At 37.8% G+C, this 14961-nt stretch overlaps 1 protein-coding gene across 3 annotated transcripts in view; it reads right to left on the minus strand.

Moving 5' to 3' along the window:
* sez6a (seizure related 6 homolog a) overlaps window positions 1-14961 on the minus strand; it is a 44761-nt gene that overhangs the window by 10818 nt on the left and 18982 nt on the right. For all 3 annotated transcript variants that reach the window (XM_051908522.1, XM_051908523.1, XM_051908521.1), the window contains exons 2-6: window positions 11521-12111; window positions 9972-10099; window positions 5053-5245; window positions 883-1068; window positions 461-629 (exon numbers count right to left, since the gene is read on the minus strand). In XM_051908522.1, coding sequence (XP_051764482.1) covers window positions 461-629; window positions 883-1068; window positions 5053-5245; window positions 9972-10099; window positions 11521-12111 — 1267 coding nt within the window. The remainder of the gene's footprint in view (window positions 1-460; window positions 630-882; window positions 1069-5052; window positions 5246-9971; window positions 10100-11520; window positions 12112-14961) is intronic.

Consider the following 14961-nt stretch of genomic DNA (forward strand, 5'->3'; position numbering starts at 1 on the left):
CAGTGTCACATGATCCTTCAGAAATCATTCTAATATGCTGATTTGCTGCTCAAGAAACCTTTATTATTATTATTAATGTTGAAAACCGTTGTGCTGCTTATTTTTGTGGAAATCATGACATTTTTTCAGAATTCTTACTTAAATAGAAAGTTCAAAAGAACAGCATTTATTTGAAATAAAAATCTTTTGTAACATTATAAATGTCTTTGCTATCACATTTGATAAAATTAATGTGTCCTTGCTGAATAAAAGTATTAATTTCTTTCAACCAAACCCCAACCTTTTGAACGGTAGTGTATATAAATCTGGTTTCAGCTGGCAGCCCACTAAAATAAAGCATTTCACATTTTCAGAATAAAATAAAATCATTTTAATTGTCCAAATAAGGACATTACTTTTAAAGAATTTTTGGGGAATATTTAGGAAAAATATTTGAAGTAAAAATACACAAAGCTCATGCCTGTCATCATCCTCAGCCAGTGCCACTTTCTCAAAGTGAACGTGTAGCCGATGGCCCTCAGGGGCCTCCAGTACCCAGTGACACGTCAGATTGTTGCTGTAGTTTCCAGGAAACCCCGGAGAGACAATACGACCCTGAGTGGCATTTCTCATCGTCCCCCCACAAGCAACTAGGCATGAAAGACAAAAAGAAAGAGAGAGAGAGAGAGAAACTGCTGTGAATTTGCTGCATTCAGTTCTCCTCATTTTCATTATGCATGGCACAGTTTTCCAACAGACTGCCAAAAATTAATGAGACTAATGAAAAGGAATAACATGGGTGCATTTAAATGAAATAAAACACATTTTTCAAGTAGTCATTTTTTATGTGGAGCAAATTTGAGGCAGTACATGCAGGCGTAATGTTAGTTTGTCCTCTCATACCTTGACACCTGGGCTCTCTGCCACTCCAGTAGGGTGTGGTGGCATTTCGGCACGTGAGGGAGGTGGGGCCCTGGAGCTGATAGCCATTCAGACAGGAGAAATAGGCCACGCCCCCAACCTGAAGACCAGTGACTGATACTTCACCATTATCAGGGGCCAGCGGGGATGCACAACTCAGAGCAAAGGCTGCAGAGAGAGAGAGGGAAATACATGGCAAATGACTGTGTCAGCTGGCAGAGTCTAAACAAAGAAACTTAATGGATCATGATTTAAATAAGCACAAAGTATATCATCATATAAGTTGAGGCAAATTAAGTTTCTCTCTCTCTCTCTCTCTCTATATATATATACTGAAAAATAAAATATGTACATCACATGAGGCCCATTTATCAATACTTCAACTTTTATTTGTTAAACCATTCAAAATCATAAAACATTTTCACTGAAAATGAAACTTTTAACATTTAAAGGCACAATATGTAAGATTTTTGGATTAAAATATCAAAAAATCCACTAAAACAATGTTATGTATTTTGTTGACTTGTGTACTTACATTATCCCAAATGTTTCTAAGAATGTTTAAATCCAGTGAAATAAGCAATTTTAACCAGGACACGGACTGTCCGTGTGTCGCCTATCAATGACATCATATCCGCGTTACCCTCAATTTCCGGTTTTATTTTGTATAAACCATGAAAACACCAAAGACTCTTTAATATATTATGTGTTTTATTAGACAGGTGAGCAACTGTTTGTATGGATACATTCATTGACAGAAAACTAATCATGTTATATAGCTCAACACAGTAAGTCTTATTGTTTAAATCTCATTTTCTTGATTTACAGCAAGTACCATGTTTTACCATGACTAATATCAATCTAGCTTACTGCAGTGTGCAACAAGTGTCTCACAGTAGCCGCCAAGCGCATGCAGAGTAGCATTATAACAACTTTTGACACACAAATGTATCTAATAAGATAAACAGCGCAACGTTACCCCATATACGCTTGACAGGAAGAAGCGAAAGTGGCGACTGTGGCATAATAAAAGTCGTCCCTGCTCTGCTTCAGTAACGTTAATAATCTCATCCATGAACACAATTTCTGCATGAGTCCCATTCCGATTCTTTTTTCACCGGTTGTAGACGTGAAGACACCACCTCCCATGATTCCGCCAAATCAAGGCGTCATCAAGCTACGCCTTTGTTTTGAACAAGCGACCTCTAGTGGTGAAAATTTACATATTGTGCCTTTAATGGCATTTTTAACTGAAACAATTTACAGTGCATTTAAGATACACATTTCATCATTATGTGTGTTTAATACTTTTATTGTAATACTTTTATGAATTAATACTTTTTATTCATCAAGGACATATTAAATTGATCAAAAGTGAAGGTAAAGACATTTACAGCTTTACACATTTCTATTCTTCGGTTTACACAAAAATATTAAGCAGCACAACTGTTTTCAACACTGATAATAATAAGAAATGTTTTTTGAGCAGCAAATCAGCATATGATTTCTGAAGGATCATGTGACACTGAAGACTGGACAAATGATGCTAAAAATTCAGCTTTGCATCACAGGAATAAACCATTTTAAAAAGAGCTCTTTCTGACAGTGATTTCACCAAATACTGCCCGTATAACTACCCATATACTTTTAGCTGAAGGTGGCTGAATTTGTTTGCTAGAAACGGGCAGACACAGAAAAACATTGCTGTCACAATGTGAGTATCAGTTCTGTGACACTTACATTTAATGGTATTTTTAGCTGAAGCAACTTACAGCGCAAGCAACTGAGCTACAGGAACATTAAGGTCAGCAAACAGACAGAAAGTAATGCTTAATCCTGACCCAGACTTCTTTCATCTGTCACTAAACTGTTCAGGTGCTGGTTAAATGTGCGGAAGCAACATTTGATGTCCAGCCGATCTCGCCAGCTGTGAATAACAGACCCTGCTGTCTCTGTTTCCATGGTGATTAATGTTCCATAATGCCCAGTTGTTTAGTTATTATTAATAATGACTCAGTTCAAGCACAGCAGGGCAGATTCATTGCTTAGAGGTTACGACCAACAGATGCCAGGGCTTTATCTAACACTAATCCAATCTGTCTATCAACGGAAAGAGAGCCACTGACAGACGTTTCCATACAATGGAAAGGGAATTAAAACGGCAGAACAAAAGCGTTCAGGGTCAGCTAACAAAGAAACATAATGGATCGTGATTTAAATAAGTACAAAAGTATATCATCAAAAAATATTACTTTTGCTTGGAAAAAAAGAATCTTTAGTGTCTTTAGAGTCTGAAGATCAAATAAATATAATATTAAATAATTAAATTAAAAAATAACAAATATCACAAAGATCTGATAGTATAAGCATATAATAATATCTTAACAGCACTAATATCTAAAACAAGCCTAATTAGCAGAGAAACAGGGGTGTCTGCACAGAAAATGGCTTGATTTAAATACTATTTCAACAGCAGTCGCACTTGATAGATTAGTATATTTTTGCATTGAAATACTGCATGCATTAGTAAATTCACCCCTTAATTGCTTAAATCTGCAAGATGTTGTGTGCACAATACTGGCCAAAGAGCATCATATCATGGGGAGGTCATCATATGCCGTATGGTTCATTAATTTAACCACTTTTGCGAGTGCTCTTCATGGCCTCTGAGCTGCATCTCTCTGCCTTTATTGAGCCCTTGACCATCTGAATAGAGCATTTAACCCCATCGCATAAATATCAATAGAGCACAGTGATGCATTATAGCTCTCTCTCATTTAATCTCTCTCTAGGAGAAACGCTATTGATCTCTGTTTAGCAGCAGGAGTGGAGTTCACATCTGCTTTTAAATGCATTTAAACTCAACAGGCTTTTGGCCAGCATCTCCATCAGTGGTGTCTTCCAAACCTCGAGGATGCTGGGCATCAAAATGACTATGAAAATTGTATGATAGTTTATATATAGTCTCTTTTTTTTTTAAAGAAATTAATACTTTTATTCAGCAAGGACACAAGGATTATTATTAGCTACACAGTGTTCAAAAGTACATAAGACCTGTCTTTTCTTGTATCTCTAGCCGGGCTGCTTCCATGAAAGATGTCTCGCTGACGGTGATGTCTCTGAGTGCTGCCCATATAACAATACTGTCTCTCTGAATGAGCTGTCTGTCTGAAAATGAATGTCTAGTGTGCATTAGGACATTTCTTTGCCCATGTACACACACACACACACACACCTACACAAACAGACAGTCGCTGTCGCTTTCCTCTGGAAAACAACCTCAACATGTTTACACCGAGGAGTACCATCAGTATCAAACCCCCGAAAGACTCCAGCATGAGAGATGTGTTTTATTCTTGGGGTTTATTTCCATGACATTATACTATAAACCAATCAGTACTAATATTTGTTCATTGTTCTGTACACAAACCTGTAGCACAACCTGACTACACCAAATGGCTGGTAGGGACTACAGTGAGCTTCGTCCCAGGTTGGTGACATCACGAACTCCAAAATTTATATAAACCCTGCCCCCGGGAACTCGCAACAAAGGGGGTGAGGCCATGTTGGGCTGCTTTAGAGAAGAGGAAGAATTGTTGCAGTAGAGTGTTGTTGCCATTTTACGCCGGACTGCTTCACAAACGAGGGTCAATTCAACGCTGGATTTGCACAAAAGATTAATAATCAACTCCACAGAAACTACATAAATTTATCCACTAACCATTTATAAACGTCCAGATGCATTTTATAAGTAACTTCTTCCTGAGTCTCTCCATCAGTGTCCGACTCCAGTTTGAACAACTTCGTTACTGACAATCGTTATTTTGGCTGCGTGAGATTCTCCAGCTTTGTTGTTGTTGAGCAACCGAAGCTCGAGCTGTTAAAGCTCCGCCCTCTTTTGGAAAGCTGGCCGGGAGCAGCAGCTCATTTGCAATTAAAGGGACACACACAAAAACGGCGTGTTTTTGCTCACACCCAAATAGGGGCAAATTTGACAAGCTATAATAAATGATCTATGGGGTATTTTGAGCTGTAACTTCACAGACACATTCTGGGGAAACTTATATTACATCTTGTAAAAGGGGCATTATAGGTCTCCTTTAACACTATTAGCATAAAAATGAGGAAGGTTTCACAACAGTGAGATGTTACCTCTATACCGCAGAAGTAATAAGCCAGGGCGAGCGGGCCATTCACTGCTGAACCGCACAGAGATCTGGTTACTAGAGCTCCGTATCACCAGACCCCTGGATAACACTGAGTTGTTGGCCAGGATGGAGGTCACAGGTCCACCCAGATCCTCCAGAACTGCCTCCATTCCATCATCCAAACTCGCGTTCAGCACCTGCATCAAGGGCAGAATCAGATCAGAATGTATGCCTTGATATTCCACACTTACATGATTGCATCTGTGTAGATACCTTCTAGAATCAGCTCAACTGAAAGTGTGTTTTGGATGCACTTCAATGGGTCCCGAATTTGGAAGTGTATATCAGGATCCTCTGATCGGTTTTTCGGCGCATGTGTCTCTGAGATAAGCATATTGACCAGTGTGCAGCTCTGTGCTGGTGTGAAGTGTTGAGCTGTCCAGTCGTATCAGAGCTAATACTGATACTGATACACACACTGATATGTTTACAAACTGCTGTGAGATTAGCACAGGAGCTACACAGGTGAAACAGTTCTTTTTGGTTTTCAAACATTCATTTACTTAATACTTAATTAGTATTTGTATTGAGGATACACAGTATTTTGAGCAATAGATATCTGGGTAAAACAATTGCATTTACTTCCCTCTGTAGTTTGCTGGAAAAAAGGTGCCATCATTTTAGATATCAACAGAACAGATAGGGCTAAACAGAAATAAATTATTTGAAAAAGTTATTAAAATAATTTCAATAACTTTAAAGTACAGATTAAATAAAAATACTAAATAAACAAAAATGTTTTATTCATTCACTCAAAAACGATTCAGCAATCGGACCACACTGGTCGCGCTGTATTGTTTTGATTATCTAAAAAAAAAGAATCGGCTTAAAATAAGAGATTCATTTGTTCGGTAAGTGGTCGCGCTATATTGTTTTGATTCACTAAAAAGAAACCGGCTCATATGAATCTTTCGTTCTGGAACCAGACCACACTGATGTTTCGTGCTGGCGTTGCTGCGGTACTTTAGTAGTAGTTTCGCCTTGCCGGAAGAATTCAAGTTTGAGAACCGTTAACAGAAAGAAAAAAAAATCATTCGGTTCTGGTATTTTTTAAAGGTGAAACTTGGTTTTCAACCATAATGGGGACGAATTGCAGGTAATTTTGACACCAGCGACAAACTAATTCTGTTCTGGTTGCCACTGTGTTGAAACAGTATAAAAATCCATTTAAAGGGACATACGACTTTATTCCATCATTAACTTCTGTGGTAGATACTGGCACTGGGTGGCTTCAGACAAAAAGTCTGCACAGACCTTCTTTATTTATGTGTAAAAATGAAGCTAAATAAAAGGTTATTTGACAGACAGTGAAGGAGCTGATACCTGTAACAAATTTGCATAGATTTGAATACATGCATGATAAATTTAGTATTTCCAAAGCCTTTGCTTTTCCCTTTCCCTTGTGATGTGTCTCTCAGACACAGAGAGGAATAACCGTCCCTGACACTCTTTTGCTTTATGTCTCCCTACTTTTTATGACACCTTTCAGAGGTGAAATTATTATTAGCTGACAGCAGTCTCTCCAACTGAGACCTTGACTGAAAAACTCAATTCAGATGTGGCGGCAAGACCCTGAAACTCTCCTCAGGTTCAAGTGGATCCTTTCTGTGAATATTAGCTAATTTGGTCTGTCATAATTTGAGTTTCTTAAACTCAAAACCCAACCGAACAAGTACAAAGGCCTTAATTTCCATAAACTGGGTCTAAAAGTGTGTCATCCGATGTTCGGTTGAGGCTCCCTGACCCCTGAGCTGGGTAGAGTTAGAAGGGCAGTGCGTATGGAATAATATGAGCGGTGTCATGGTCAACAGGTCGACAAGCAATTAAAATGAAATGGTGTTGAGAATCTTAATGATTTGTGGCCTTTCACAGGACCTTTGTGGACTCCAGCAGACCAGTTTATAGAAAGTTAATGAGGGTCTAGCCGACAGAGCTCTGGACCCTGGAGAGATGGCAGTGTGAATACAAGGTACCTCTAATTACAGCTCAACTAAAGGCCAATTCACACTGCACTGATAGAAGCCAAACAAACGACAACAGACACTTCGATCTGTGTTTGTCAGGTTGTGGAATGTTTGAGAAGTGACGTACTGTAATCTGGTTATTGTTGCCGTTGGTCAGGGTCTGTTGGTGCAGTGTGAATTGGCCTTAAATCTCCATTTTCACTACTAAACACTGTCCACTCATTTTTCAGCACACAAACATTGATTAGATCACAAACTGCTAAATAGTCTGTGAAAGAGTATATGCAGTATAATGGATTTTGAGCGTAGCTGACTCGTGTACTTTAGGATCTGTTTCCACAAAGGCCTATCACAGCAAAATGGCTGTGAATCAAATGCAACCATAATGGTTGATGGACCAAAATGGTTGATGGAAGCTATAAAATGTTGTCACAATGTTGGACTACTCTTTCAACCTTTTGGGATTCCCAAAAGAATCAATGTCTCTTATGAGTAGGTTCTTTTTAGTGAATCAAAACCATACAACCTAACCGTCTTTTTTCCAGTAAATTAAACACATAAATGGCTTACTACTTATGTTGTTTATCAGAGTCACTCATGTAGTTAATGACTGTTTGCTCAAGCAAGTTGTTAATGATACACAAGTTCTGTGTGTAGTACTTTATAAAAATAAATGAATGATTTTTTTTTTTGTTACATATGGTTAAGGCCAATTGCTAGATTAAATCATGCCACATCCAAAAAGTCTGCAAGACTTGATTTAAATGTATTTCTTTCTGAAATTACGTCATCATTTGATAAATATTTTTTTGCCAAATATGGGTATAATAAGTATAATGCATTTCACCTCTTCTGGGGTTGGAACCCACAACCTTTTAGTTAGCTGTCCAGATCTTTAACCACTAGGTTTTACCACTCATATTAAAGAGTTAGTTCACCCAAAAATGAAAATTATGTGAAAATAAAAAATTGTCACTTTATAATATTAAGGTTGAACCACTGTACTCATCTGAACTGTTGTAAATATGTTTTAAGCACCTTTCTGGGCATCTAAAAGTGTCACTTATCTTGCTGGCAATAGAGGCCTCACTGAGCCATCAGATTTTATCAAAAATATCTTCATTTGTGTTCTGAAAAAGAACAAAGGTCTTACGGGTTTGGAACGACATGAGGGTGAGTAATTAATGACATAATTTTCATTTTTAGGTGAACTCACCGACATAATTTTCATTTTTGGGTGAACTAACCCTTTAACAAAGGCCTATTCTTTCTATCTGTCACACTACAGCATCAGAACACCTGCAGTTATAGACATTATCAGTCGCAATCCAAAACACAATTCTAAAACTCAGGAATCTGCAGAAAAATACATCAATATTCAAACAAACATGCAGCCAGTGTGCCCTTAGCATCCCCCTCAGAGCAAAACCACTGGCTTTAAATTGGCTACCTGGAGAATGACAAATGTCAGGAAAGAGCAATTATTTTTAAGAAGTCTTGTTTTTGCAGGAAATCAAAAAGCAAACAGACGACCACAACAAAGTTTGTAGGACACATCTAGCGATCAATTCAGTGCATTAAAGTTAATTTTTACACTCAAGTGGAACTTGTTGTCGTTTCTGTCAGCCGTCCAACTCGATACGGCTCGATCGACCGCACTGAGATTTCTCAGACCTCTAATTTTGGATTGATCAGAACAGAGAGAATATCCTCAATGTAATATCCTAAAAAAGAAAATCTTCAAAAACATTTTGAAGTTGTTCAAAAACAACTGATGAAACACCACATCTAAAATGTCAAAAAAGACAAGTAAGCGTCACATGTATGAATCCATGAATGATTCCTTAAAGAAAACCAACATATCCGATATACTGTAGGGCCTTTTAGAGGGAAATTATGTTTCATATGACAGAGCAGCTGTGCTGCAGTCAAACACACTGATACACGAACATGACTATCCTCCTGGAACTCCATACGGAAACCTTTACAACTTCAGACTGGAGGCCTTTAATAATGCCTGAGAGAGAGTTGGCAGCATCTGTCTGCGTGTCTCTAAAACTTTTACGTGCAATGTTGTCTCCTCACAATCAGTTTTTAAATGCGCTTCTCTCTGTTCTGATCAATCCAAAATTAGAGGTCTGAGAAATCTCAGTGCGGTCGATCGAGCCGTATCGAGTTGGACGGCTGACAGAAACGATAACAAGTTCCACCTGATTGCATGAAACGCAGTGTCTGTGGTGCTTCATTTGCTCAAAATGAACGGTTTGTTTCTCTCTTGCTTGAGTAATGAAGTAAGGTATTTGCTAAATCCTCTTTTTAACTAGTGCTTTCTTCCAAGAACTATTTAGAAAAACACATAGTTTTCCTCTGGTGTTCATAATGATAAAAGTTTATCAAGTATATCATGCGATTTAAACGCGGGTGCACTTAATGTATTAATTATACATCTCAACTACAATATCATTGATTTTTTTTCTTTTATTTAATAATTTAACTGTGCTATTTCTTAACTTTTTTATTCTCAATTTTATTGTATTTATATTTTTGCAACACATTCAAGCACTGTCCGTCTTATCTATAGCAATTTTTTATTGCGATTGCAGTGCCCTGTTTGCAGTTGTCAGGCCACTCTAACCATCCTTGCAATTTAGGAAGTCAAATATTTATCTCATAACCATGTAGATATGCAGAAAGCACAGAAGAGAAATATCTTGTCTTACTGAGCCTGCAGAGACAGGCTGGGACTTTTTAATTTCTGTGTGTACACTTATGAAATTTCAATGTTAAGTGTAGAGGAGATGGAAATGACACTCTGTTGCCCTTGAGAGACAAAGATGTGTGTGAGAGACGCTTCTCCTAATCTGCATATGATAAAAGCTTTGGATGAAAAAGTACTGACCTGAATCTCAACACCATAACCCAGATATACCGTAACCATGCAGGTGCAATGCATGTGGGAATCAAATGAGACATCCAGAGGGAGCTCTATATAACCCTCAGCCTCTGTGAAGTTCATATCGCAGTGAGCTGGAAAAAGAAAGACAGAGCGAGAGAAAGAGCATAATTTTAAACAATTGCCCCTTTTACAGCTGTCTTATGTTTGGTTGGCTGTGCACTAATCCTGCATTAGCTGTGACGCCTGTGCATCTGTGGATTATATGTATATGTATTCTTTCATATCCATCCATCCATTTATATGTATCCATCATCCATCCGTCCATATATATGCATCCATCCATCCATCCATATATATGCATCCATCCATCCATACATCTATTGCATCCGTCCGTCCGTCCATATATATCTATCCATTCATCCGTCCCTTCTAATATTGCATCCATCATCCATATATTGCATCCATCCATCCATCCATATATATATCCGTCCATATATATGCATCCATCTATATGTATGCATTCATCCATTTATATGTATCCATCATCCATCTGTCCATATATATGCATCCATCCATCCATCCATATATATCCATCCATCCATCCATATATATGCATCCATCCATCCATCCATCCATCCATCCATCATCCGTCCATATATATCCATCCATTCATCCGTCCATATATATGCATCCATCCATACATCTATTGCATCCGTCCGTCCGTCCGTCCGTCCATATATATCTATCCATTCATCCGTCCCTTCTAATATTGCATCCATTATCCATATATTGCATCCATCCATATATATATATATATCCGTCCATATATATGCATCCATCCATATGTATGCATTCATCCATTTATATGTATCCATCATCCATCCATCCATATATTGCATCCATCCATCCATCCATCCATCCGTCCATATATATATATCCATTCATCCATCCATATATATGCATCCATGCATCCATCCATCCATATATATCCATCCATCCATCCATAGATATATCCGTCCATATATATGCATCCATCCATCCATACATCTATTGCATCCGTCCATCCATCCGTCGTCCATATATATCTATCCATTCATCCGTCCCTTCTAATATTGCATCCATCATCCATATATATGCATTCATCCATCCATCTATCTGTCCAATTATATGCATTCATCCATCCATCTTTCCGTCCATACATATGCATCCATCCATCCATACCTCCATCCGTCTGTCCATATATATCTATCCATTCATCCATCCCTCCAAATATTGCATCCATCATTCATATATTGCATCCATCCATCCATCCATCCATATTTATGCATCATCCATCCATCCATCCATATATATATATATATATATCTATATATATATATCCATTCATCCATCCGTCCATATATTGCATCCATCCATCCTTCCATCCATCCATCCATCCATCCATGCATATATATGCATCCAGCCATCCGTCTATATAAATCCATCTATTCATCCATCTGTCCAATCCACATCCATCCATCTATCCATCCATCTCCATCCATCATAAATGTACCTGAATATGTCTCAAAGGAGTATCCTGATGTGGTTTTCCCTTCTGGCCTTTGTGGTTCTTTCTTAGGTGAAGTTGACAGAGACAGTGGTGGCAAAGTAGTTTTCTTGTCTTTCTTTGTTGTTGTGGTGAGAGTTCTGATTTGACTGGTGCTTGTGGGAGTGCTGGTTGGAACGGTGGGGTTTGTGAGAGGTTGAGAGGTGACTGCTATCTTCTCTGATGTTCTACTACGGCTTTTGCTGGGTTTTCCTTGTTCAACAGATGTTGCCGCAGGCATGGTCAATGTGGTCACATGGTCAGAGAAAACTGCTGAATCTTCCTGACGCACCAGAAGTGAATGTTCAGTGTTAGATGTAGAGGTAGAGACTGTTGGCACGGTGTGTGGTGCCTCTTTAAAAAACTGCTGATCTCCCTCAAAGCTCTTGGTCATCAGAGCTGAGTGGAGTTTAAGCAGTCCTAGGTTGGGGAGGACTGGTACTGCTTCTGTTGTGAGCTGCTGGATGTCAGTTGGTGGCTCCTGTTTACTGGTGAAAGGGTCAAACTCTTTCTCTGATTCTGACTCTCCTCCTCTCCCAGTTTGTATGGTTCCATCTTCTGAAAAGTCCAAACAGATTGAAAATTAGTACTATTCAGGGCTTTTCAAACTGGGTTCCACAGACCCTCAGTGGCCCTGGAAAATTTGAAAGATTTATAAATATATTTGTTTTGTAGACTATTTGTTTGTTTGTTTTTTATATATATATTGCTTATTCCCCAATTATTTAATGCTTGATGCTCTTCAGATGCTTTATAAGTAATTGTACATAAAGTTGTGACACTATTTGATTATTTTATTTTTGAGCATATTAATGCAATGCTTCCCTGCAAAGTAATTATTTTATAGTTTAAGAGTGACACAAGAGGTTCAATATTGCTGTGATCTTCAGTACTGAAGAACAGCAGCATCTTTCAGGGAAAAGAAAGTGTGAGGCAATTACAGAACGTCTTTCATCTCAAGATTAACACACCTCGCTAGACAGAAGAGCTCTCAGAAGGGTTCAGAGAGAGAGAGAGAGAGCTGTATAATGACAGCTGGCACTTCAGGCCTGAAAGTCTCAACAAATGTTTATGATCAGAAACAAACTATAATCAGAAAGACAGACTTAATTCGCCACTAAGAGGAAGTGAGTCATTTAAATGTCATTCAGACACAAAGATTCTTAAAAGCATGTCTAATAAAAATAAAAAAAAGTCCAGTTTATTCAAAAACAGTCATAGGAATGTCAGGGACTGTTGTTGATCAGTCGTTGGTTATTAAATGTGAAAAAAGCTATTGATCATTTCCTATCACTGCACATGTTGGCATCTGTCTGCTTGTCTTATTGAGATATTTGTAATATTTCACTGAGGTGTGAAGGAAATCCTTTTATTTTTTTTATTTTTTTTGTTACCCATCAAAAAAAAAAAAAAAAAAAAAAAACTGCTTGTGCGACATCGCTGTGCTGAAAACAACATCTGGAGTTGTGTTTTATCTGTCAAGAAGTGCTTCCATTATTGAGACGTGTAAGGGAAACGCTGCACTGAACTGCTGTCAGATCATCTGTCTTTTTATAATCATTCCTACAGGATTACAGCAGCTCTCCACTGGGACGTTTACAATGTCTGGCTTGAGGAAAATTCAACCTCAGATGTACACAGTCTCCCCCTACAAACACATGCACTGATTCAGCTTCTTATAATTGTGTTTTCAAGTTTTTGGGGCTGTTTACACAACTTTTTATGCGTTTTGGCCGTTCATTTACGCGGCAGTGGCATTTTGGGGGCCTGTAAATGCAAACTTTTCAAAGTGCAAGTTTTTTATCGTTTCGTGTAAACTACAAAAACGTGAATTTGTGAAAACGGTGACGTCATGCGCATGCATATTACGTGTTCAGTCTATAGGTGCATAGTGTCTCTTTACAAAGTGACATCGCCAACTACTGGCCTGGCAGTATAATACAGTGTTTTTAATCATTTTTGCAGATCCTTGTGAAGGAGGATTGTTTTGACAATGTCGCCTGTACGCGAAAAATGCAGTACAAATTAGTATATCGTTGTCGTGTAAACTTATCCTTAAAGGGATAGTTCACCTAAAAATTAAACTTCTGTCATCATTTATTCAACCTCATATCATTCCCAACTCAGGATTTTTTTTATTTTCAACCCTAGCTCTCAAATCTCAAAATCCTCCTTTTAATGTTCCACATGAAGAAAGAAAATCATATGGGGTTTGGAACAACATGAAGGTGAGTAAATGATGACAGATTTTTATTTTTAAAATGCTTTGTTGCAAACAGAGACATTCATCACTGTTTATTATCATTGTACATCCTATACGTCGGCTTCAAAACAAATCCTAAGCAGATTGTGAACCCCAGAAGAGCAGATACCTCTGAGACCTACTGTTATTTCTGCGTTCAAACAGCATGAGATCGTGAGTGTATGTTTTACTCCCTAATTAGGGAACTGGATGACAGTGTGTTCTAACAGGATGTAGCTTGGCGACACAATGAAGACAGTAAGAGATGAAAAGAACATCACTGACACAGACTGTAAACGGGGGACGGATCCTAAAGGGATCAGAGATTTGTAGACGGCTTTTGGAGACCAACGCACAGTCAAACTCTCAGCGGGAGCTACAGCTTTGCTTTATTATTGGATGTAATCAGCCTGTAGTGAGGTGCCAGTGAATATTGGTGGAAGGCTGAATGAAGATAATCAGTTGTGGATTGTAATTGTTTTTTGGTGGAAAATGTTGTTAGAGGCCAGAAAGCTGAAATGAAATTTCCATTGGGTGCATCTCTGGATGGTTCTTTGTCTTTGGTTTCTGTACTTGTTTAAATCTTTATCTAGCATCACAAATGGAGTCCAGCTACACTGTAAACTCGAATAAGTTGGGCTAACTCAAAAAAATTGAGGTAATCGGTTAGATCAAATTTTTTGAGTTATGATGTTCCCAATTTTAAGTAAGCAGAACTATCAAGTTTTGAGTTTGTAGTACTCATGCATGCTAATTGCTCATAACTTGAAGTACTAAGTTAGCAAACTCATACATTTTGATAGCAATTAACATAAAAGATTTAGTTAATAAAGTTGTCAGGACTCAAAGTTTTTTTAAGTTAAGAAACTCAAAGTTTAAGTAAGATTTTTTTTTGTACATTTTTGTTGTTCTTAACTTGAAATATTTGAGTACACTAATTTATACATTTAACTTAAAATTAAAAGAAATGAGTTCATACAACTCAAAACAATGAAGTAGTTCAGTTTACTTTCAAAAGTAAAAGAAAGTTCTAAATATTCATAACAGTTAATTTAACTGAGCTAATTTGTTTAATTTAAGTTTGGCCTACTCAAACCAATTAAGTATTTTGAGTGTTAGGGTTTACAGTGTATAGCTGAAAACCAGATTGGCCCAGCTGGGTGACC

This window comes from Ctenopharyngodon idella, chromosome 10, assembly GCF_019924925.1.
Source record: "Ctenopharyngodon idella isolate HZGC_01 chromosome 10, HZGC01, whole genome shotgun sequence".
Taxonomy (NCBI): Eukaryota; Metazoa; Chordata; class Actinopteri; order Cypriniformes; family Xenocyprididae; genus Ctenopharyngodon; species Ctenopharyngodon idella.